The 23,383-nt window shown below is 42.2% G+C and overlaps 1 protein-coding gene across 8 annotated transcripts in view; it reads left to right on the top strand.

Moving 5' to 3' along the window:
* The window catches only part of robo1 (roundabout, axon guidance receptor, homolog 1 (Drosophila)), a 229,307-nt gene that overhangs the window by 60,713 nt on the left and 145,211 nt on the right, over nt 1-23,383 (top strand). For 2 of the 8 annotated variants that reach the window (XM_031863467.1, XM_031863469.1), the window contains exon 3: nt 12,641-12,730. In XM_031863467.1, the coding sequence (XP_031719327.1) occupies nt 12,641-12,730 (90 nt within the window). Of the gene's footprint in view, nt 1-10,797; nt 12,731-20,365; nt 23,369-23,383 lie in introns of those variants that run through there. The other 6 variants (XM_031863462.1, XM_031863461.1, XM_031863465.1 and 3 more) reach the window with 5 other exon arrangements.

Raw genomic sequence — 23,383 nt, 5'->3', positions numbered from 1 at the left:
ATATATATATATATATATATATATATATATATATATATATATATATAAAATAAATAGCTTGAACACCAAAAAAACATTAAAAATAAGTCACATGCTGCTTCTTATTTCACTAAAGCTAAGCAGATGCAGCAGCATCACATGTTAAAGGGGACATATCATGCTCATTTTCAGGTTCATATTTATATTTTGGGGTTTCTACTAGACTATGTTTACTGGCTTTAATCTTAAAAAGAAATATATATTTTTCTCGTACTGTCAGTCTAAATATACCTCCATTCACCCTCTGTCTGAAACGCTCTGTTTCAGCACCTTTATGCCCTCCTAAAAGAGCCTAGTCTGCTCTGATTGACTTGTGTGAAAAAATGTATTCTAATGAGCCTGCATGTGACATATAAGGGGAGCCAAATCCAAATGGTTTGTTGAATCACATGTTTTCTGATGTAGGCAGACCACAAAAAACAACTGGGTTGTCTTATTTTACAGTTTGTGGATTGGCTGGTACACCAGATACCCAAATGTATGTGCACAAGCACTGCAAAAGTGAGTTTTTCATGATATATCCTCTTTAATATTTATTCTAGCATCCACTCCAACAGTTTGGTGATGGTCTTCATGTGAAACCGTTGTTATTGCGAATAGGAAGCTGGTGAAGGATCGTGTTCTGCTGCTCTGATAAATCATACCGGTTGGTCAAGGTTCATGCTCTCGAGGAGGTGCATCTGGACAGGAGTACAAGACAATTGGCCATAGCAAGTTAGGGGGTAAGTGGGAAAGGTAAAAATGTGGATGTAAAAAAAGCTCTTCTGGTTGTGCAAAAAGTGATCTTCAGATTTCATTAGCTATACTCTTCCTGCCATTGTTCAATTAAAATAAATAATTAAGGCTACACATTAAAATATTCAAGTTTGACAGAATGGGTTCAAATTAAAGTACAGTTTGTCAACTCTTTTATTACCATTTTCGCTGATGAGACAGCCTCTCTTTTGGTTTCCTGAAATACATACTGTAAGTCACTCAGACATAAATGCATGCATATAGAGCAGCCAGTCTGTCTGGCTGACAGCAGCAATGTTTACCAGCCAACCACAGCAAAGACGGGACAAGCTGTTTACCATCCCATACAAGAATCTGCCGGGGCCTCTGTTTTCCCTTTACTTCACTGATGAAGTGGTAATTGCAGGAAGGGCCTCACACCTCCAGAGAGCAGAGCATCTCCACGCTCAAGGCTTTGTGTTGTTATGCCTGCCTCAGACGCATTGTGGTCACTCCATTGACCAGAGGCCTCATGGCTGAGAGTTGTGCAAGTGATTGTTTTTGAGCAACAAATAAGATCGAGGAAATTCCTCCTGTGTGACTGTTGCACTTGGACCAAATATGATGTGATCACAGATGGCAATTTTAATGGAAGACATCTATCTGTGAAGAAAAACTTTCATTGTGTGGTTCCTTTTTGCTCAGTCCTTGCTTGCTTATAGAATGTATTTTCTCCAAGAGCATGGTTTTGGAAATTAGCTTAATAGCTATACTAATTCTGCCTGTCCGCATGGCTTCCATAGTGGCAGATCCACATCGATGTAAGCACAATCCAGCTGTGTCCGTGGTTGGTCTTCCGTGGTGGGAACTGAGAGGGTCTTCGCATCAGCATCCCTCCCTGGCTGACACAGCATTTTCACACATCATTTCCTCACAACAATCCCCAGTTCTGTCCACCAGCATAAGCACAGTCTTTCTCACAAAACCCTGGTTAGCTGAGAGTTTGTGTTTGGCATCTGTGTGGAGATAGTCGAGCCATCTGTTTCCCGAAACACAGAGAGAAAGGAGATGTTTTCTTTGGGTTTTAAGTCGACTTCAATTGGGGATACAGAATGCATGGGTTGGGTATTGATTTCACTCGCAATGCTAAATTGAGCATCATTCTCACCATATGTGGCGGTCTCAGAAAATTACACTTCAAGGTATCGTTTCTCCAACAAGTCCATGTGAAAGTGGCTGGAAATAACCGGCAAAGTGAGATGGTGTCATCTTGCTGTAACAACGCTCAACTCTATAATGTCAAGATAGTAATATAAATGTATTGCTGACTTTTGTGAGTGCTGTGTGAATAGGAGGAACAGTCAGGAATCGCCCACAATGTGTAACTCAGTCGAGGCCAGCCATGGCAGCGGCATTAATTAGCACAAATGAAGATTGGCGGTGGAGCCTCACCCCACGGAATCTAAAATGAACCCTACTTGTTCATTTGCTAATTGGAAGTCTGGACGAGACAAGGTCAGGGTTATCATACTGAACAGTCTCTTTTGTATCTTCACTTTGAAAAGACGACTGGTGATTATCTAAAGTGGCAAATATTCAGTGATTTGGCCACTGCCATTTGTCTTGCGTCTGTGCCTCTGCATTTGTTGACCCATCTTACCGCATACTTCATTTTGTGCTGTCTTCTCTACTGCTGGAAGCAGACATTTTCAGCATTGAGAAAGCAGCAGTGTTGCAGGGTAACAGTGAAACAGCACAGACGTAGTCCCACACCACATGTAGGCACTATTGGACATATTACCACCAGATGTCTGACACCATGGCATTCGTTTCTCCCTCCGTAGCCCTCTTGAACGCATGATTGTTACAAAAATGTTGTTGGTGCCTTCTGTGATTTGCAAAGCTGTGGATTTACTGCGATAAAGCAGTTGCATTACACATTGTATTGTGTGCCACCAATTGCATTCTCAACTTTCAAGAACAGAGTATCTAGTGTCTTTGGAATAAAAGTCTTCGTTTTGTGTCCAAGCTTAACACAAACAGATGGTAATGTTATCCACTGCAGTATAGCACATCAGTCCATAACCTAGATGCAATCAGAGAGTCACCTGCCACTAATAAATTTGGCTGATTTTGTGTGGTGAAGGGGTGACAGGAGGGAGGGCTGCTTGAGGTCTCGACAGGAGATGTGAAGAGTTGCACTTCGTCTTTTGTTGCATTTCTTGCCTTTTCGGGATTTACGATCTGCTTCTCACAGCCTCTGGCCCTCGGGTGCCTCGGCATTCCCATGTGTCATGTGACACCACTGCTTTGTAGCGAACAGAAATCATTATGCCTGAGAAGCCCATTGCAGGGTTTATTTGACACTAGTAGTTCTTGGAAAATGTTTAATATTGAATAATTTATTTGGGTATTTTGAGCAATTTCTATATTTCAGGACTTAATGATTTGAGGGTTAGCTAAGCTGACAAACACAACTTTATATGGTCCCATGTGAGGCCACTGTTGATGTCTTTCCATATGAATTATGGGCATGGAAGTCAAAGCTGGTATCCGTCCTCTTCCATATACACACTTGCATATAAGTCATTCTGCAGCCTATATGCCGAATGCAGAAATTCAGTGGCAACACTTAACGCTGTCTTCACAAATGCAGACCAATTTATCTTACATTGATCATCGTCATAACGAAACGATATATACTGTGCATATATATAGTTGAGGTTTTATAAATGCTTTGAAAGATATGAATTGAATAAATCTATCTGACAGGATTTAGTCCTGAATAGAGTTAGAGCAAATGCGTAATGAAATAATGTGAATTGTTTTATAGCCTATAATTATGTCGTCACCTGAATGCCCGCTGGCAGGATATCAGGTGGAAACAAGCTTTGATTTAATGAGATGAGAGTTGGTAGGATGTTGTTTTAAAGGTAAGATAAGGTCATTTTCTTACCTTTGAGGGCTGGTTGGATTGATATCTTTTTCCCAAAAAATCCTCTCGACATTTTCAAAAAAAAAAAAAAAAAGTCCACTTGACTGCTTTACAATTGTTTCTCTGAATTCCATGAGGAAAATGTACAGCTTAACCTGTCAGAAAAAGCACACGGCGAGTTCTCACATTGTAAATCTTGATCCAGCCTTCATCCTGAAGAATTTGAACACGTAACTTGCCTTAGGTGATACGGACTACATTTCCTTCATCCAAAGACTTTTTTCACTCGACAACCTACTGCCTTTCTGTATATTTTAACACATCATTTGTCTTTCTTTTAGCGCAACACAACTATCCTGCCAGTGCCAAAGGCATTCTTTTAACAACAGACGAGACCTTGAATGAGTATAATCTCAGCTGGCTTCCCAGCAACTTCTCTTACATTCCTTTCCAGTGACTTGCTGGATGTTTGAAACTCTGGTCCCTGGGTTTTCTGGACTAAAAATGATATTACAAATTGTGCATGACTGTGTGACTACTTGCAAAGTGTCTAAGTATCCCTATCCAGTGTCACAAAGGCCATAATCAAAGCCGTGCCTCGAGCTTGCTGACATTTCATATAGTTCCCAGCTGTAAACTACTGTAACTTAGAATAGAACAACAAGAGAAGAGTGATGCTTGTCATGTTAGCCTGTGGATTTGGACCGTCTTCATGGCCGCATTGTGGTCTCACCAACTACTTTGCACTTCATGTTGCAAAGAGCAGCGAGATCCTGGCACAACGTCCGTGACCTAAGCTGCTATTGATCTGGCTGTCTACTGAGATCATTGGCTTTCTCTTCAGGGGTGCTGAGAAACTGGCTGCTTGCCTGCAATGTTCTCACCACACATCTTCTCAGGGCCTCATTTCCATCTCCTCTAATCAGAACTAGACATATTGAGAGCATAAGTTGGTTTATCTGCACTCTCTCATTGAACTGTGAATAGTGTGCGCGCCAGTAAATTAGCATACACATGTTCCTCCCTGACGAGCACCAATCGCTGTGTGTGTGTGTGTGTGTGTGTGTGTGTGTGTGTGTGTGTGTGTGTGTGTGTGTGTGTGTGTGTGTGTGTGTGTGTGTGTCGACAGTGGGCGAGAGAGGCTGGGAAAGGGAGATAGTGCCTGCTGTTTGTTCAATTTCCTCGACTTCAGATCAGATGGCGACTGAACTGTGACACAGGCAATCACAGAAAAGTGAACAGAATCATTACCTTGACGTCATTAGCAATCTGCCGTGTGCCAAGGGCCTTGTCTGCATCTTTCTAAACAACAACCAGAGATGTGCGATGGGCAAATCATGTATTAGTTTCTTTTAATAATTTGAGCCCTAGTTTCAGGCTCCTTCATTAGAAAGTGACTTTAATTGGAATTCCTTAGAATCCCTCTGACAAGAAACATGTAATTACTTGTTGGCTCTATCTTAGCTCTTCAGATGCCAGTGTCGGTTGGTCGGTCCACCACTTTGATCCAGTCTGAAATATCTGATCAACTATTGAAGGTATTGCCATGAAATTGTGTGCATATGCACATGCATGTTGTCCAGATGATGAATCCTAACGACCAGGGCCACCATGAGGTTAACATTTATGATTTAACGTGAAATATCTCAACAACTATTGGATGGATTACCATAAATTTCTGTGAATACGTACGTTCATGTCCCCCAAGTGATGATTCCTGGTGACTTTGGCGATGCCCTGACTTTTTATCTTGCACCACCATGGGGTTGACATTTATGGTTTTGAGTCAAATACCTCTTAAACGATTGAATGTATTGTCATACAATTTGATAAAGGCATCTATGTTCTTCTCAAGATGAATTGTTATTATTTTGGTGATCCCCAACTTTTCATCTAATGCCATCATCAGGCATTCTTTGGTTAATGACTAAATATGGGCGTAGCCTTTCTTAAACAGCACCTCGATTGTCTATTGAGTTTTTACAACGTAGAGGTCAGGAAAAAGTCACAGTGTGAAGCAATAAACGTTAGTCAGTGGAGCTATGCAGCAAACATTGCCAAACCAGGATGCATTTAGTGGTTGCTCATTTGTTTTGACCATAACACAGCTGGAGAGAAGAAAGAGATTAGTAGGTGTGCCCCGTGTGAACTGAAAGCCGGGTGTCATCACATCAAAGACTGTGAAGGTTATACATCGCTGGTGGATGTTTTCCCCTCTCTGGATCTCTAATTAAAAACCTTCAGAATTCCCCTCGGCTTACATTTAATAGCACAAACAGCCTCCAGGCATTTACCAGCCACTGAGGGCACAGATGAACTGGGGATGATAAACACCTACCAAGCTTTAACATCTTTGTTCAACTAAATTAGCATAATGTTACTCCAATCAAACCGGGATAAACACATTTTGGAGCCATGAGTCGAGCGGGTATGGTGACATTTTCTGGCTGAAAACAGCTACCGCTACTTTGGTATGCATCTCATTTTAAGTCTAAAAGCTCAAGTGAAATTGTCCTGGTGGCTGGAAAGTCAGGCTTTGTCAATGGAGCAGCTCCAGCGAATGTTTCTGGGAGGGATGACAGATTAGAGGCCTGGTTCTTGGTCTCTTGGTTTGGGAAAGAATCGTTCACATTAACATATTGATGGAATTTTCAAAGATTATACAAAAAACATATGTGAATTCAGTTTGAGGGCTCTTTCCTTTGCCTTTGAATTTGTGTGAGGGTGTTTTTGCGAGTGTGTGTGTGTGTGTGTTTGTGTTTAGAGCACATGTCGCTGATTAAGCGAATCGAAGAGCAGGGAAAGGTAGCATCATTGTAGTTCGTCATTAATGTGCCACAGCCTTGAAATGAGGTCTGCATTATTTGCTCCACTGCCCTCTAAACTCATTTCCCATAGTCATAAGCCTCTAGTTTCTCATATACATGACTTTTTTTTTCCTCCCCTTGTCTCTTGTCCTCTTTGTAATTGGGCTAGTGTAAGTGGGCGCCAATCATTGGCAGCCCACTGCTCCCTATATACAGGGATGGGTCAAATGCAGAAGTCAAATTTCGTGTATATGTATATGACAATAAAAAGGGTTTCTAGTGAAAAAGGATGGTGAATTTATTTTAATGCCTTCTCTTCACCATGGACCATATGAAATATTAAGTTGATGGAGATCAAATTTGCCTGTTTTTTTGTCTGATACAAGAAAAAGTATCAGACAAACAAGTATTGACTGTCATTACTCAGAGTCTCTTAGCCAGATCGCCCCCGCATGCAGATACATCTCATGGTATTTGAGGGCATTGTGAGGTACGGCTCTTGCAAGAGGCAGGTATTGCAGTGAGAAGTCAGAGAAGGTCACCTAGTCTGGCGGCTGTGGCGGCGTGGATGCCGACAAGTTGCTTATGAGTCATGACCATGAGCTGCAGACGCCACATCAGACTAATACATAACAGGTATTCAGAAGCGATTCACCTTACATTTTAAATCCTTGAAAAACCTTATTTTTCCTCAACTAAGAGAAGTCTCTCACTCACTCTCTCTCCGTCCCCATTCCTTCAATCTGTCTCTCTATGGGCACCAAAAGTATTAGTGTCACAGAGATGGACATCTGGGCTTTTGACAGCTTGGAGGAGGCCTCAGATCCACCGGGAGTAAGTTCAGAGAAAGTTTAGGCTCCTCGCAGGCTTTGAAGTTATTAGACATCAGTTATGTGAAACAAAGCTGAGAAGCAAAGTATCAAGTAGGCTAAATAGTATGCATTGCGTAATGTAAAGGTGTGTCAACAAGATATCCCTGAAAAGTATTTTTCAAAAGCCCTTCTTCCAAATGAACCTGCTCTCCAGGGATAAAACTGCAGCTGTGACAGAGCTGCTAACTCACGATGAGTCTGCTGAGCAAGTGCACAGCAGTCCAGTCAAGTGACCATGCAATATTTAGCAATATTTAGCTATTTGTCTTGGAACTTCCTCTCTGTTTTTCTTTTTGTGGTTGGTTGCCGATGCCCTCCAAGCAAATCTATCACTAAGTCAATTGTCACATATTTCTCCTCTGACATTTGCACTTTTATCTAACCACAATCAGCCCATCAGGGCTTCAGAGATGAGTCACATTTCAACCTTGAGGTTTTGACGTGTATGTATTTGCTGTGGATTTTGTAACCAACGAAACGGTATTTGGAAAGAGAGACAATACACACAACTGCAGTGTAGCTGTCAACAACGAAATCCTGCGTATGGCCGTTCATTCACAAACTGTGTGATCAGAACGGTTCTGTTTGTCATTTCACTTATGTTCCCTTAAGCTGCGGCAACGAGCAATGAAGCTGTGAGTGTCAAGGACATCAGAGGGTTTTCGTGGAAAATATCTGCAAAATCATTTGATGTTAACATTCACTTCAAATTTGCTTTTCACTGCAGTTCACCCATGGGAACTCATGTAGTCCTAATTATTGCAGTTTGTTACTGTCGCTATCATTGCTGGAATCTTTAATGGCTGTTGAAAACATAATAGCAGTGTGTAACATTAAACTGGTGCTGGGATATAATCAAATCCCTTCCTCTCCTGCTCTTTCTTCCATGCATTATTTCAGTATCACATACACAGACTTAGAAAAACTGTAATGTAAATGCAAACTGTGTCCATAATTGTTCTAGTATGTAAGCCAAACTCATACGGCATTCGCCTTTATGTTTTAACCGGCGAATAAATTGTATGTTAATCCTTTAATGATCGAGTCAAAGCCAATTGCAATGCAGACTTAAAAATGACCATGTGTAGGGCTTGGCAGTGTGACCTTAAATATATACAGTAATGATACATATCATGAAATATACGTTTTTCCCTCTCTAGTGATGAATGGTTCACGACTCTGGCATTCCAATTATTAAATGTCTGGAGTTAAATGTATCATCAATTTGCCATTACAGCTATGGCTGTGGAGACGGTGGCAATATACTTTACAGTGGTTATGGAGGCAGTGTTTATTACATGATGAAAGTTAAGGGCCAATTGTGCTGCAGAGCTGATGCCAAGTTTGTGTGTGTGTGTGCGTGTGTGTGTGTGTTTTTGTGTGTGTAGAAAGTGTCATTTTCTACACACTTCTACTCTTTCTCACGACAGCCGCAGCACAACTGTGCAGTGATTTGTGACTTGGTTTTAAATACTGTAAATCCATTGTTATTCATTTATTTTAAGAATAGTTTTTCGATTTTGGGGGAAATACTGATTTACTTTATTGGCAAGAGTTCGAAGAGTAAGATCGATACCTCTCTCGTAAGTGATATTAATCTACAAATCTAACTCTCGGTAAGAAAGTGTTTCTGCATATTTACAAAATTGTGGAACTGTTCCTTTAAAGGCTTCTCTCTCAACCGTTTGGTTGGACACCATGCAGTGTCTAATGACTTTCTACCACTGGTTGTTCTTACCGTAACAATTAGTGTTTGTTTTTTTAACAATGCAATGATAACTTGTTGATATTAAAGTTGTTATTTGATTTTTCTTTATTATTGTTGTGTTTTTTACAAACAGATCGATCAGAATAACAAAGATCTTCATTGTAATTGTATTCCGGTGCAATGACAATTTTTGGAGTTAAAAATAAAACAAATGAATAAAAAAGTTTAAAAATAATAATAATAGCAGCATAAAAATAGAAGGCACAAGTTAAATACAATTTACATATTTAGAAATTTACAAAGATACAAATTTACAGAAGTAGATATTAATAAATAGATCTCCTTGTTGACACCGTATGTTATTCATCTCTACACTTGACTTTCAGGGGCTTTGTGTTTAAATGCCGCAGTTGCCGCTTACATTTCTTTTTGATAGTTATTTTAAGAGTTATTTGACTTTGCCCAATTCGTTTTCTCTGCAGCAGTGTGTGCTAACAGCATATGTATGTATTCTCTCAAGGCCCGATTAAAACCCCATTAGTCATGCAGAAAACAAAGAAAGTGTAATCAAAATGGAAATGAGTGTAACGGGGCCGTGGAAACAGATGAAGCGGACAAACTAGCTCCTGCTAAAAAAAAAAGTACTTTTTACAAAGACTTCTTTTTGTACTGTTTGTCTTCTTTTGTCAGTCTTCAATAATGGTCAGAGCTATTGAATCCAGGTCAAAATATAGACGATACTCTTAAGATGGTGTTATGCATTAAGGAGCAGGGACCTCATTTGAATGTTCAACTTGCAAAAAGAATGCTACAAACGAAAGAAGGGAAATCTAGGTTGCTTTGCCCCACAATTAGCATTTTTGCCGGCTGTTCAAAACACAGATGTAAGGGGAGAACATTTTCCAAGAAAACAATTTAATCATTGAAATTGCTTGAGGTCATGTTACAGAAATATGCTGCCTCTCTGCTCAGGCTGTGTGAAGGAACTTGTCCTACAGTACAGCAAATAATCAGTCAGTCCAGTTAAGCCCCAGAGTCAGACTCCCCACTCTCATCATTTTAAGCCCATCCATCACTTTATACGGGCTGCCAGGGCCGGAGCACTGCTGCCAATACATGGCAAGATGACAATGAGACAACAGCTAGCCTCTCCGGCTTCTTCTTTTACATCTATTAGGCGCTTGCAGCGTTTGTCAAACTAAACAACCTTGACCACAGCGGCAATAAGTTACACATCAGGTTTATTGTCATGTCAGGTTGCACACGGCTTTGTGCTGATTGGGTCCACATAGCAGCCACAGCGTTGCAAACAACCACTCAAGTCAAATCTAGTTTGAGTAGACCTCATCATTTATGGATATTCTATAGAAACGGGGCCAGAAGCCTGCATGGATTGACGAAAGGCCTGCGAGCCAGAAAAGAGGACATGCTCTCATGTTTTGAGGAGGGCTCGGGGCCAGGACTTATAGTCTGGGGTCCAGGAGGAATGACGGTAGGGGGGGGGCAGGCCTGCCTTTGTATCTTTTGGTGAGCAGTCAGTTATCTGCACATGTGCCCCATTAATTAGCCAACAGGGGAGCTGGATGCAGTGTTGAGGCTAAAAGGGGGTAGTGAGGCGACATTGAGGTCCTGACTCTGATGCCCCAGGGGGCACTCCACCTGTTAATGAGCTCTGAAGTGGTCTCTAATTGGACCTCTGACTGTGGACCACACAGGGAATCAGACAGAGGAAGACATGAAGGAACAGATACAGTATATAAGGCTTGAGGGCAAAATAGATTTAATACTCTTTGCAAAGAATTGTATGCTAATTGTAATATTTATATTGACTAAATTGTGTTATTAGTTTGTCAAGAATGAACTTTCTTTCTCCATTTATATGTTTAATGTCAAGCCAATCAGTGAGTCAAACTATTGTTTAAACATTGGAAGAAAATATATAAATTATTTGGTTTGTACGTGGTTTTTAGTGGTTGTATGTGAACTTTTTGCTAAAATAATTCTAAAAGACTTCTTGTTTCTGAACAGCTTCGTGTTTTGATATTTGCATTTGATCCCAGCTACTTTATTAACAGAGGCAGATGTTGCTTTTGTTTTGAATTTGCCTGTTTTGAATTGAAACCACTACATATACCTGACTGGTGTTATGCTGTAAGTGTCAGACAGTGTGCCGGCCTCTGCTTGATGTCTGTGTTTCTGTCGTGTCATGTTCTCATCTCGTACGTCATGTGTATCATCGCACTTCATTCATGTGCATTACTCCGAGTAACCTACGTGGTTATTTTTGTGTGACTCAGAGGCCCTGCTCTCCTGTATCGTCTTCAGTCAGACGTTGCTGTTTGGATAAACAGACAGGCGGAGAAGTGCCAGATAATACGTTCGGCCCAGCGTGAGGCCCCTTTTGCTGTCTTTTTTTTTGTGTCTACTATTAACGATGAGTCCATAACTGTTGTAAAGTGGGTTTTGGGGTCATCAGTGTGTTTTGAAAATATCTGCGTAGATTCGTTTTTGTCAGTTCTTCTACGGCGGGAGGGGCAGATGAAGTGACGGGTCACCCTCTTCTTCACACCCCGCTGATCTAAAGCTCTCTCCGATGAACAATTCCGTCTGCCGGTCTGCTGTTTATCAGAAGTAACGCCAGATCTAATTGAGGAAACGGATACTTCCGACAGACTGCCGCTCACTTAGCTAAAGGGGTTGGATGCACTTTGATTGTGATTCCTCTCACCCAAATCAACCCACTGTCAGAGAGCCACAAAGAGAATGGGCATGGTCGAGTCTGATTTATGTCACACGGAGCCATCATAAGGGCACAGTTGGCCTCCCATCTCCCCCGTAAGCCATATACACCCCTCTTGGCCTCTCTTTTTCTTGCCTCCCTCCCAACTGTCCCGCCCTCACACCTCCTGTCGCACACACTCAACCTGTCACTCTAGAGAGGACACAGGCACAAAGACGGGCGCCCGAATCAAAAGGAGCTGATTAGTAATTAATGGTGCATCATTGTATTTGCATCAGGACTGTGTGCGTGTGCATGCAGAGTGGCGTTGTCAATCATGCGGAGTGTGCCCCGGTCCTCCCTCCCTCTGTCCTGGCCATATGTCCCCTTAGAGGTGCAGCCACTTAGGGCTATTGATAGGATAGAGATGACTCTGTTTTAAACCCACACACTTACACTCAAGCCCAACACAGGACAACAGAACAACCTCCTGCTGAGCTCAGAGGCAAAGAAAGCTGGAAACTGCATCAACACATCAATCTGATGGATCTATTCCCAACGACTGATTGATTTTTTTACCTGGCATTATCAGTGTGTTTCCCCCAGACACACTTGGATTATACACAACTGTTGGGATTGTGGGTGTTGTGTTGTTTACTGCAATGTGGGTGTTTGGATTCTGCAGACAGAGGCAGAGTTTACAAGGATGGAGCCCGGCACTACTTCTTTGTGTGGTCGCTCTCTGCTCGTGTCAAGGATGCGGAGGGCTTGAGGTTTGGACCGTGGGTGGGGAAGGTGGGCAGAATGCATCTGGGTTCTCAGTCCCTGTGGTATTATTGTTGACAGAGACGGGAGTCGCTCAGGACGGGGCCAGCGAAGGGGCAACACCAGCTCCCACCACCGAACATGAGGATGACAACACTTTGGGCTACACAGGTACTGCTGCTGCTTTCTCATGATACCTAAATGTGTCCTTGCATACATACAGAACCACTGTGAAATATCAGGTCCATCCTTTGTTATATTTTTTTTACAATCAATCATGTGTTGTCTATTACACCAGGTATACAAACCTGCTACACCTTGGACTAGTAATCAAAGGGATTACAAAATGCACTTTTGGGAGCGAATTGTTTACATTTTTCAAACAGCAATCTTCTCACATTTGTAAAGTATTGAGACTGAATAAATACACTTCAATGTAAGGCAACAGTTTCCATGTGTTTCCATGGCAAATATATATTAAAAACACGATCTTCATGTTGTGACAGCTGCTTAGATTTTCCCAATTTTGAGTGTTGAAAAGGGAGAGTTGTGGGAAAAGAAGGCACAGAGCGCCACCTCAAATGCATCAGTTTATGTAGCCTGTATCGCCTCAGACCGCAGAGCTCTGTGGGGAAATGAAGTGCCGGAAAGGGGGTCCTCACCTGAGGGACTGGCTAGCACACACAAAGGATTCAAGTCTGAAGAAAATTAGTAATGAGGCATGTGTTTTTTTTTTTTAAGCCCTTTACCCCAGAGTGAGGGTAAAAAGTGTTCACAGTGTGTTGTCCTACCTCCCTAGGTCATTTACTGGACCTCACACAGCTTCAGGAAATCTTGTGCAGAGAAGGGAAGTCCAAATTAGCTGCCAAAACCGCTACGAGCTTCACCAATGTGTGCAGCAGCTTGGCAGCTCTCGTTTTTATTTTGCTTGAAATGCAGACTAACTGCCAAAACCATACGATTATCATCAGTATCACTCCGCTCGTTTTATCAGTGGTGCCGAGATATTTAAATTGTTGAGCCCAAACAACTATAATACAGGACTCTTTACGTTTAAACTCTGTGTAAACCATAAAGTCAAGGTTCCCAGTTTTCAACAGACTTGGCAAGCTTTGAATGAGGGCTGAAAGGGGAAAATCATGTTATATTTGCCTCACTGCATTTGGGTTCATCTTTAGAATGATAAATATGTCCAGTGGACAGTGCCAGGAGTTTATCTTTAATCTGGACATTTAATCCCATCTGTGCATGAAAATGAAGGGAATCAATCTGGCCCGGTCAGTGAATTGGAAATGAGACTAATGTGCCCTAATACCTCAGTCTGCCACTGATAGAACAAAGCGGGCGGCTGCCAAAGACTCCATTTTCAGAGAGCGTGACTCTTGACAGCTGCCAGTTTTTAGCTCGGGTGAAAATGGAGTGTACCTTCAAGCGTTACAGTGTAGAGTCTTTAGGTGCCTGGTTGTGTTTGATTTTGTCTTTGCCTTTGAGCTCAGTGACCCTCATTAAGAAAGAGGTTCATTGAATTATGAGTAAGTTTACCTGTTGGTCTGATCTCACACTTACACATGACATTGAGGAAGAAGGGTGGTATGTCCTTGCAATCTTGTCATTTACTAATGTGTTTACTTTCTGAAATAAAGAGTTGAGTTGAGTGAAGAACTAAACATCAATGTGGCTCATACTGTAACCTGACCCATTTTTTTTTTTACATCATATAAAATTAAAAACAGCTTGCACGGTTTTAGGCAATGACACGGTGATGTCTGTCTATGGTAGTCACCTGGGATCAATCAAGCCTACAGTGAATTTTATAAGGAACCACATGCTGAAGACCTGAAGTTTGCAACACATTAAAAGTGTTTTTTATTGGTCCCACAAGACATTGACTCTCAGCCAGCTCTAAATTGTTTCCCGATATCAAAGAGCTTTGCGCAGAACTTCACATTCATAATAAATGAGACTGACCTGTGTGAAGGCAGTGGATTAGAGAGGCACGCTAAAAACTCTCGCACTTGCACTCTGCTAGCCGCTGCTTGGCAGGCAGACACACACAGTAGAGACAGGTCTTTTGGTTCTTCTGTCTCGACATGAAAGGCTGAGCGTGACTTCAGAGAGCACAATAGCACTCGTATCCTCCCTCTACACTGACAGCTACCGTTGCGTTCGTCACAGATCACAAAGGACAGCAACTTCAGAGAGCCGTTGTATTTGTCAGGTTATGGAAATAAAGATAGGGAAAAGGTGAGGGAATTTAAGGTTGCCACACAGTCGCCACTGATTGGCTGCAGAATAGAGAACTCCAGACTACTGTCATACCGTGTTATTTGTTTCTAAAGCGGTCGCCCCTACAGCAAACCGTTCACTGTTCTGATGGATGTGCAGATGGCTGATGTGAGAAAAAAGTCAGTGCCGAACAATCGCAGAGATCGGATAGGCATTTTGTGCCTCACACATTTAGGCATACTAAATTTCCATGCCTACTGAATCAACTGAAAACCCTTCCTCTCACTATTCCCTTTTCACGTCTGCAGTAACGTGAAGCGCAGAGTGAAAAACCGTGGTAACCCAGTTCGCCTCGCTCAGAGGTCCTCCTTAACATGGTAACAGTACTCTAGGAGCAACGGAAGTTCGGCCGCTGCTGCTGAGACCCCAGTTTTTGCACTCTCTGGCAGGTGACGTAAAAACGTGAAATGCTCTCTGTGGAGCCAATGTTTGGTTTGTCCATTCTGGGCTACTGTAGAAACATGGCGATGCAACATGGCGCACTTCTCAGTTTCAGGTGATTATACACTTGTGAAAACATTTGTGAATGTTACTCTATATTCCACTTTTGCAAGTAGGTTCCCATGAATCCGACACACTATGCATTTAACTTGACCTAAGACCTCATACCATCACTGAACTATGAAAGTGAAAGTGTTGTGTGACACGGTTCTGTCAGCTGACACTTTGTCACCTGGCACATTTCCACTGAAGTATACATTAGCTTTAAGCCTTATTTATACTTCAATATGAATGTTTCAGCCAGTATGCCACAAAATTCAATAAACAAAGCCAATGTTGAATGTTATTGGTCACAGCTGTGATATGATTGTTCATTCTTTATGGAAAAAGCTTTAAACTGGTGAGAATAGGCGGTGGCAAGTTGTCCCAAAACATCCAGAAAATATGCAATTTACAAAGGTGCAAATGCTTTGGTGATACATGTACAGATAGATTTAAATGGTTAGACGTCAAAAGGTTGGGTCCAAAACATTTGTTCATTGTTAACTTTTTCATGAACAATGTACATTGGAAGTATTGCATAATGATAATGGAGGCCTTCTTTTTCTGAAAGCAAAAGAAGAAAAGAGCCAACAAAAGAGTTTTTTACGAACACTTTGAACTGTTGTTTTTCATATTTATCTCTTAAATATTTCATTTTAATGTGATATTGACCTCGACCCCTAAACTTTATATGACAGCTGTCTTAGCATCTGACTAAGTTTAGCCGTAATCTGTCACACTGCCTTTACTTTTGATAATATGAATGAAAAGTTCTGAGCGCTTTGCTCTCATTGCACATCAAATAACATGTTGCCAGGTCCTGTTCACATGCATACGGGCAACATACAAGCTAGTTTAATGGGAACTAAAATGCGCGGGGCAGGTTGCTACAAGTTTTTGCTAACAACACTGCCATTGTTTTGAAGAGGAATAAATAATTAGATTATGGATCATTGCATAGTTAATCCCCGCATATCAAATACTGCTTTCTTCTTCATATTGTATATGCACAGCCAAGATAATTAGATTTTAGGTGACGCTAGCTGTTTTGAAAAGAACACATTACAAATGGTTGCTCATCTTCATACCGGTATGTAAACTTGAGCATATTCAACTCTACATTGAGAAACAATATCAGCATTTAGCTCTTGTGTGACTAAAGCATACCTTGACAACAGAGATGTTGCTTACAGATTGTCCTTGTATTGTTGAGGCTCAGTGGGTGGAGCCAAGGTGTGTTTTTAACCCTTATTGATGCAGGAGTTTGAGTGCTCTGTGTCTGGGTACATGGCACTGACAGCTTTACCATGAGAGAGATGGAGAGGTCTACTCTCTCTTCATCCTTCTCATCACTGGGCTGAGGCGCTGGCCTTGAGTCCCCTCCCTGAAATCCAATTTCCTTCAAAGTGTCACTCACGACATATATTACCCAAGAGTCACCACACAGCATCAGCGTGACACACATCTCATGTTCATCACTCTTAGTACCATGGTAATCAGGATAGAAGAAAGTGTGCTACATGCTCAGCTAGCTGCATTCTCACATATTACCCCCAGTGCAGCAACAGTGCTCATGTCCTACCAGTGCAACAATAGAGACAGATCTCTGGCCGCGCCTGGCGAAGCTGTTCACTTAAGATATAATTAGTTATAAACATGCACTAATGTCCTGCACACAGCTTCCCCACAGCCTCTGAGCTGCTGAGGCCAGTTGAGTTTTTTTTTTTGTTCCCCATCCAATCTCTTTTCATCTCCCTGATCCACACAGCTTAGCCTAGCAACATCCCAGGAAATGTCTCTATTATCCGTTCTTGTTAGGATAGGAAGTGGAGTAATGTGGTCAAGAGGCACTCGAGGGGGGGTAAGATTTGAGATGGGAGTTAGCACGAGAGCGCGAGGGTCGAAAGCACAAAGACTATGAGGGGAGAATTAAATTAGGATATTCAGATTCACGTTTCTAGTGTCCTCGTGATAATTGGGAAGAAGATTGGATAGGGTTTTGCTAAGTGCTAATAATCAGCTGCTCCTGCCCCGTCAAACACACTTAATTTCTCAGTGAAAGGATAATCAGTGTTTCCTCAGGATGTAAATGGGTCACCATCTCAAAGTGGAGAGGAGGGAATGCTGTGGCTCCTCTGACTTCAGAGGAATTCATACTTGGCTATGTATTCTTTGACCTCCTTGTTTTCCATGCATTACAAAGCAATTCAGACAATTCAGGGCCCAAAAACTCTTAAGTCTGCATAGTTTTTGGCGCAGTGAGCAACTTCCAAATGAAGTTTCCAGTCTTTCATAATACACCTTTGGTCAACAACCTGTCAACAAGACAGTAAACCAGTGTGTACAATATTGTATTGACTTAGCAGCATAATTCTTTGTCAAGAGTAATTACAACCACTCTGTAATATACAGCAAGGAGCTAGGTAACTTGTTTTTTGGACAACACCAACTGAGACTTATATAATATTAGCTGTATAACAGCTGTAGCTTCACAGCTGTTTGAATGTGCTGGAGAGCTCACATAAGGCATGCTTCATAAAATCCGAGCCGCTGTCGAATTTCAGCCACAACTTCATCAGCCAAGCAGTCTTTTTTTTCATTGTATATATTTTAGAGACAGAAGTGTTAAGTGTACATAAACGGTCTGTTTATGTACACTTAACACTGTGCCACAGTCTGGGCACAGACTTTAACAAAGTCTGTGCCCAGTACTTTGTGTGTTCTAAGTTTTTAATGTGTCATAAGAAACTGGGCTTCGCTCTACGACTCTCAGAGGTAAATCCAATCTTAATAGTGTCTTTGCTGTTATTTGATAAAACGCCTCGCCTGGTTTATGCTCCTTTCCAGAGCTGGCGCTGCCTTCAGATCAATTAGCTTCTTTATGTTTTATTAATTCAGCTCATCTTCATAAGTAAATACACAAGGAGCACTTACAGCCCTGTGCGCTCCTCCCAGCAGAAATTACACGAATAACTGTCAGCCATGACTGACGGCTTGATGATCTGTAAATTCATTGCTGGTTTTATTGGTGGTGATAGGATTCGTGCATGGTCATGTTGTACATAAAGTTCAGCCACAGCCAATATTAAGCCTGGTTCTCTGAGACTCAGTGTGAGCTGTAGGGGGGTGGGTGGGTGGAGATGTGGTCATGAGATTGGGGGGAGGGTTGTAAATCTGGGCAGCACCTGCTCCCTGGACTCTGGCGCGTGGTGTGAGGTCAGCAGCGCCAGATATCCCATCGATCATATTTATTACATTCATCACAGCGCCTGTTTGTTTTGGCAGCTGATCGCGCCAGCGAAAGGCCGAAAGAATAGGCTTTTTATTAGAGAGACGGGGAATGCTTTTAGCATGAGCAGTGTCTTTGCATTTTTCTCTGCTCGGGGTCTTCAGAGAGAGATCAGTCAATGATGTCGGCTCTAGGGCCCCACTGAAAACCACAACTACTGCAGAATGATATCCTAAGTACAGTTCTGGAAAGTTTCTCCAAGAAATAACTTTGAGGAAAAAAGATTATTAATGTCCCATCAATTCTCAGCTCTATGACAGTTTGGGTGTGCAGTTGAGGTTTGTCTAGAATACTGCGAGAGCAATTTGTGTTTTTACTTCTTTGATTGATTTCTTTTCAATAATATGACAGAAAATATGGAGAAAACCCAAGTGTTGTTATAGTTTGAATTAGAAATGTTGATGTAGCCCACAAAAACTGCCAATAGTATTTTTAGCCACACTTTTTAGGTGTGACTCTACGGATGGCTGTGTCAGTGCACCACTATGGTCCAGACTAAAATATCTTGACAACTATTGCAATGAAAATTTGAACAGAACTTCATGCTCCCCAGAGGATGAAGCCAACAGACCTTGTTGAACTATTAGTCTTGTCAAGTAATGTGCTGTAGTCTCGAAATACAAAATGTCTTTTTGAAGTGTCCTGAATGTGTAACTGGTTCTCTTTAATTGGACACTAATTGAGTTGCTTCAAGTGTCACTGTCAGTGCTGTCAAATCTGTAGAAAACATTCGCTGACAGAGGAGCCTTTGCAAAAGCTAAACCTTCACAGCTAAAAATCAATGCAGTTGCAATGGATGACATACACATAATGAGGAGATTTGACCTGGAAACCTTGAAATTGCTGTTTATTTTTCATTTAAATACTGGTGAGATTGTTGCTCTGATTGAGCTCAGCTCTTGGTCAGGCTCTTGTCTTGTATCTCGCTGGCATGTGATTGGCTGAGGTCCAGCAGCGATAGGAACAAAAGGAATCTCTTGGCTGCGTTACCCTGAGGCCCTCTGTCACTCGTTGAAGCTCTTCTGTCTCTAAACCAATTCAGCCAATTAAGCATGAAACACAATGCTGCTTGTTTCTGCCATTGTGAATTTCTATGTGGGAAGGACACACAACAAGCTGTGTTGGATGAAAAGAAGAGCAATCCAAGGACAGTCAGAGATAACTTTATTCTAATCGTTGTCAAATCTTATCTTCCTTTTACACTAGTGCAGTCACGCATGGACATGCACACATTGGATGCTGTACTACTCAAGTGCTGCATTGTAATCTTAATGTTGAATACTTGTTACTAACACAATTCACTTTATATCTTTCCGTATGGAACGTAATCTCACAGCAGGGGAGTTTGAACAGAAGTAACAAATAAACATTGTTCTGACAACAGAAGTGCAGAACGCTCGTGCTAACCTCCTGAACGTCTCTTGCTGCAAATATTCCCCGCATCTGACTGTATTTTGATGTTGCTGCCAGGATGTTATGTGATAGCTGGGTTATTTTAATCAGCCTCCACAGGCCATGTCGTCGCTGACGCTAAACAGATGCTAATGTGAGGCCCATTAAAAGACACAGGGAAAGAGGGATTCAGTGTGCGCAGGCAAGCGGAAAAGCAACAGCCTGTTTATCGCCTCGTCCTGCTTTGTGCTCCAAACCTCGACGCGGCATCCTGTGAAGCGCCCCCTCTTTCTTTCTCCTCGGTGTCTGCCCCCCACACCCCGCTCCCCTTTGCCTCACATTTCTTGCAGCAGAGTCATGCATGGGGGCATTCCCTGAACAGAAACAGATTTGTTTAGTTCTCCGTCATTTTCTTTCACTGGACCCGTGTCTTTTTTTTTTTTAATCATGTCTGAAAGCAGCACAGAGAGGCAATAGTGAGAAGAGGAATGTTCTCACTCTTCTGTTTATGTTTTGTTAGACTCTGCTTTGCATCTCACTTGCTTTGTGTATCGCCTGTCCCTTCATCTCCTCTCTGGCAAACTCTCAATATGATGGTGACAAGAGGAATTTTCTGTCTTTTCTGGATTTTAAAGGACTGCCTGGCTTGTTTCTGATGTTCCTCTGAGTGGGTCGACTGTATTTATTCTGGGATGGAGCCCGGAGTTATACATTCTTGGGCTCTTGTGTAGAGCTGAGGGGCCACAGTATTGTCCACAGTGGACAGGAAGAGTGAAATAGCCTGACAATTACTGAGGTTTCTGTTGTGGATGTTCCAGAAATATGACAAGACAACACTTAGAGCTTCACTTTCAGTCTCTGCTGATATGTGTCAAGGTCTATATATGGTTGGTTTTAATCTGACTGGCCAGCTGTGATTTGAATTTCACTCAGTCTTTTGGCCCTATGTAAGACAAATGTCCAAATAATGATGATGTGTGCATTACACTTAAGCCCAAAATAATGTATCTTTGTTATTACTGTTGGGCAGTCTTTATGTTAATTTACAATCCATGTTAGTTTTTCAAAATGGACATAAATCAAAATGTTTGACTGGTCTGCAGTTAGAAACACTACATGAAGTCATTTCCAGTCAAACATTTCTAATGATGGCAGGACCTTGTGCAGTTAGCTGTGGCATGGTTTGTGCTCCCGGAGCTTCGCCACTCTCTCAGCAACCAATCAGAAATGATTTGTTGCCTCTTTTAGCGGTGACACAGTTACACCGATAACTTCCTCAGGCCCACAGGTCATCTCTCCTCTCCTTCCTTTCCATCTTCGTCGGTCCCATGTTGACAATCTGTCAGCCCTCCTGAAAATCATTTCATTCTCAAGAGTACCGTGTCAGAGCTTGGAGAGCTCCTCCTCATAAGCCGACTGCATGACGAATCAGTCTTCATTTAACACAATACATCCTGCAGACTCAAGCGACCACACTTATCAATCATGCAACGTCTTACAGGAAGTGTTAAAAACAAAAGATTTCCACATGTTTCAAGACATTGGGATAAATGTTGGCTCAGTTAAGTAAATGCAATCCCATATGTTTACACTACTCTATTTTAAGCCTTTGGTCCTCCATTGAGGTTGGTGAAGAGACAAGGACAGAGCTTTAGAATGATGGGAATTGATGCCATTGGCCAGCCAGTGCTTAATCAAGTTTCCTCACCTATTTCACACAGCAAGTGTGTGTATGAGCATAAAGCAGCCCTGGGAGTCTCGCCCTTTCTTGTCAGAGGACCTTGCCCTCCCGACTGGTTCACTCAGTCATCATAGATACTGCTGCTGAGTTGTGATGGGCCAATTATGTAACTGCAAAAGTGAATCACAGCCCAAATACTGATGCACGAGAAAGTTACCCTGCAGCTATTTACTGCTCGTTCTGGAGAAAGCAGAAAGGAGCACAATGAAACGCAGCCCTTTTACCTCATGTATTTCGTGTTTATCTTTTCAAAACACCTTGGAGACGCGCTGCCCATTGCCAACTCACAAAGACGACACATTTGTATTGCTATCTTAGAAAAAGAAAAGTTGCACAGTGAATAAGTGAAATAATGGCTCCTCAAGGACAGGGCATGAACATGATAGAAGACTGTAGTGAATGTGAGGCGAGCGAAGTATACCTTGTCCAACTTAAGTGCCTGTGAAGGGAGCTCAAACATACTGTACCTGACCACATTATGTCCAAGGTGACTCTGACTGCAACTTTGACAACTTTCTGTTTACTTCCTAACATATTCAGGAGGTAAAACTTCAGAATGTGGACTGTGAAATCTACCCCAAAGAAATGTTTTTTCTGGGGATGGAAAAGTGTCTTTACTTGTCCGTCTACTGGAAAAGAGTGTTTTGTTTGCCTCTCAACAGGGAGTATCTTTTCGAAGGAGAAAGGTTTTGTTTTATGCCGCCTTGTTTGGTGCGCTGGTGAGATGGGAATTGAAAGCCATTTTAATAGTCTTAGTTGGGGAAAAGGGAAAGCGGGCTCTTTCGCCTTACCCCGCCTGTTCGTCGCCCCATCACCTCTCTGCTGGGGGGGCCTAGGTTTTGTGAGGAGTCCAACACATCTGAAAAGGGACTCAGCACGGAGCCTACAGGATGCCCCGTCCGGCCGCCCGCATAGAAAAGACGGCCCGTCCACGAACTCCTTTTCAATATTAAAAGGAGAATTATCCGAGATAAAAAAGGCTGGGAAGACGAGAGGCAGTCTCTCCATTGAGCGATGGTGAGATGGAGAGGGCTGTGAACTTCACCATGCACATTGTATAAAGAGATACAGAGTTGCCCTCATTAAGATCCCATCGTACTCTGGGGGGGGGGCACATTGTCACTGGATTTAGGAGACCCGCCAGGACAGCAGGGGTTTATGTATTTGGCAGATCTCAAGGGTAGCAGCATGAAGGACTCTTGGTGGGAAGTTCGGCAATGTTTGCGGTTTGTTGCAGTTTTTCAGACTTTTCAAGAGGATCTTTGGATTGGATTTGAATTTATTTTCCACTTTTCAAAGAACACCAGCCGGCAGCCCCTGAGCAAACAACAACGGTGTGTTTTTCTATGATAGTTCTATGCTTTCACATCTACCGGCTGTGTGTTGTCCAGACACATCACCATGCAGATTGTGTGTTTGCTGGTGGTGCTGTTTGCCATGCTGGTCATGCTGGGAGTTCCTAAAGACCACAAGGGTCCACGCAGGGCCCATCGCCTCGCTGGGTTACAGAAGTCTCACTGGTGCAAAGGGCTGCCTTATAATTTTGGACTTCAACAAAACCACCAGACGATGAGACACTCCCACAACAAACCACACAAATGTAACCAGGTCTTTCACAGTAAGTACAAAAAAG

The sequence above is a fragment of the Anarrhichthys ocellatus genome, unplaced genomic scaffold (assembly GCF_004355925.1).
Source record: "Anarrhichthys ocellatus isolate YVR2014 unplaced genomic scaffold, GSC_Weel_1.0 scaffold29, whole genome shotgun sequence".
Taxonomy (NCBI): Eukaryota; Metazoa; Chordata; class Actinopteri; order Perciformes; family Anarhichadidae; genus Anarrhichthys; species Anarrhichthys ocellatus.
Note: the sequence above shows the minus strand (reverse complement) of the source record. Positions and strands in the feature narration are given on the sequence as shown.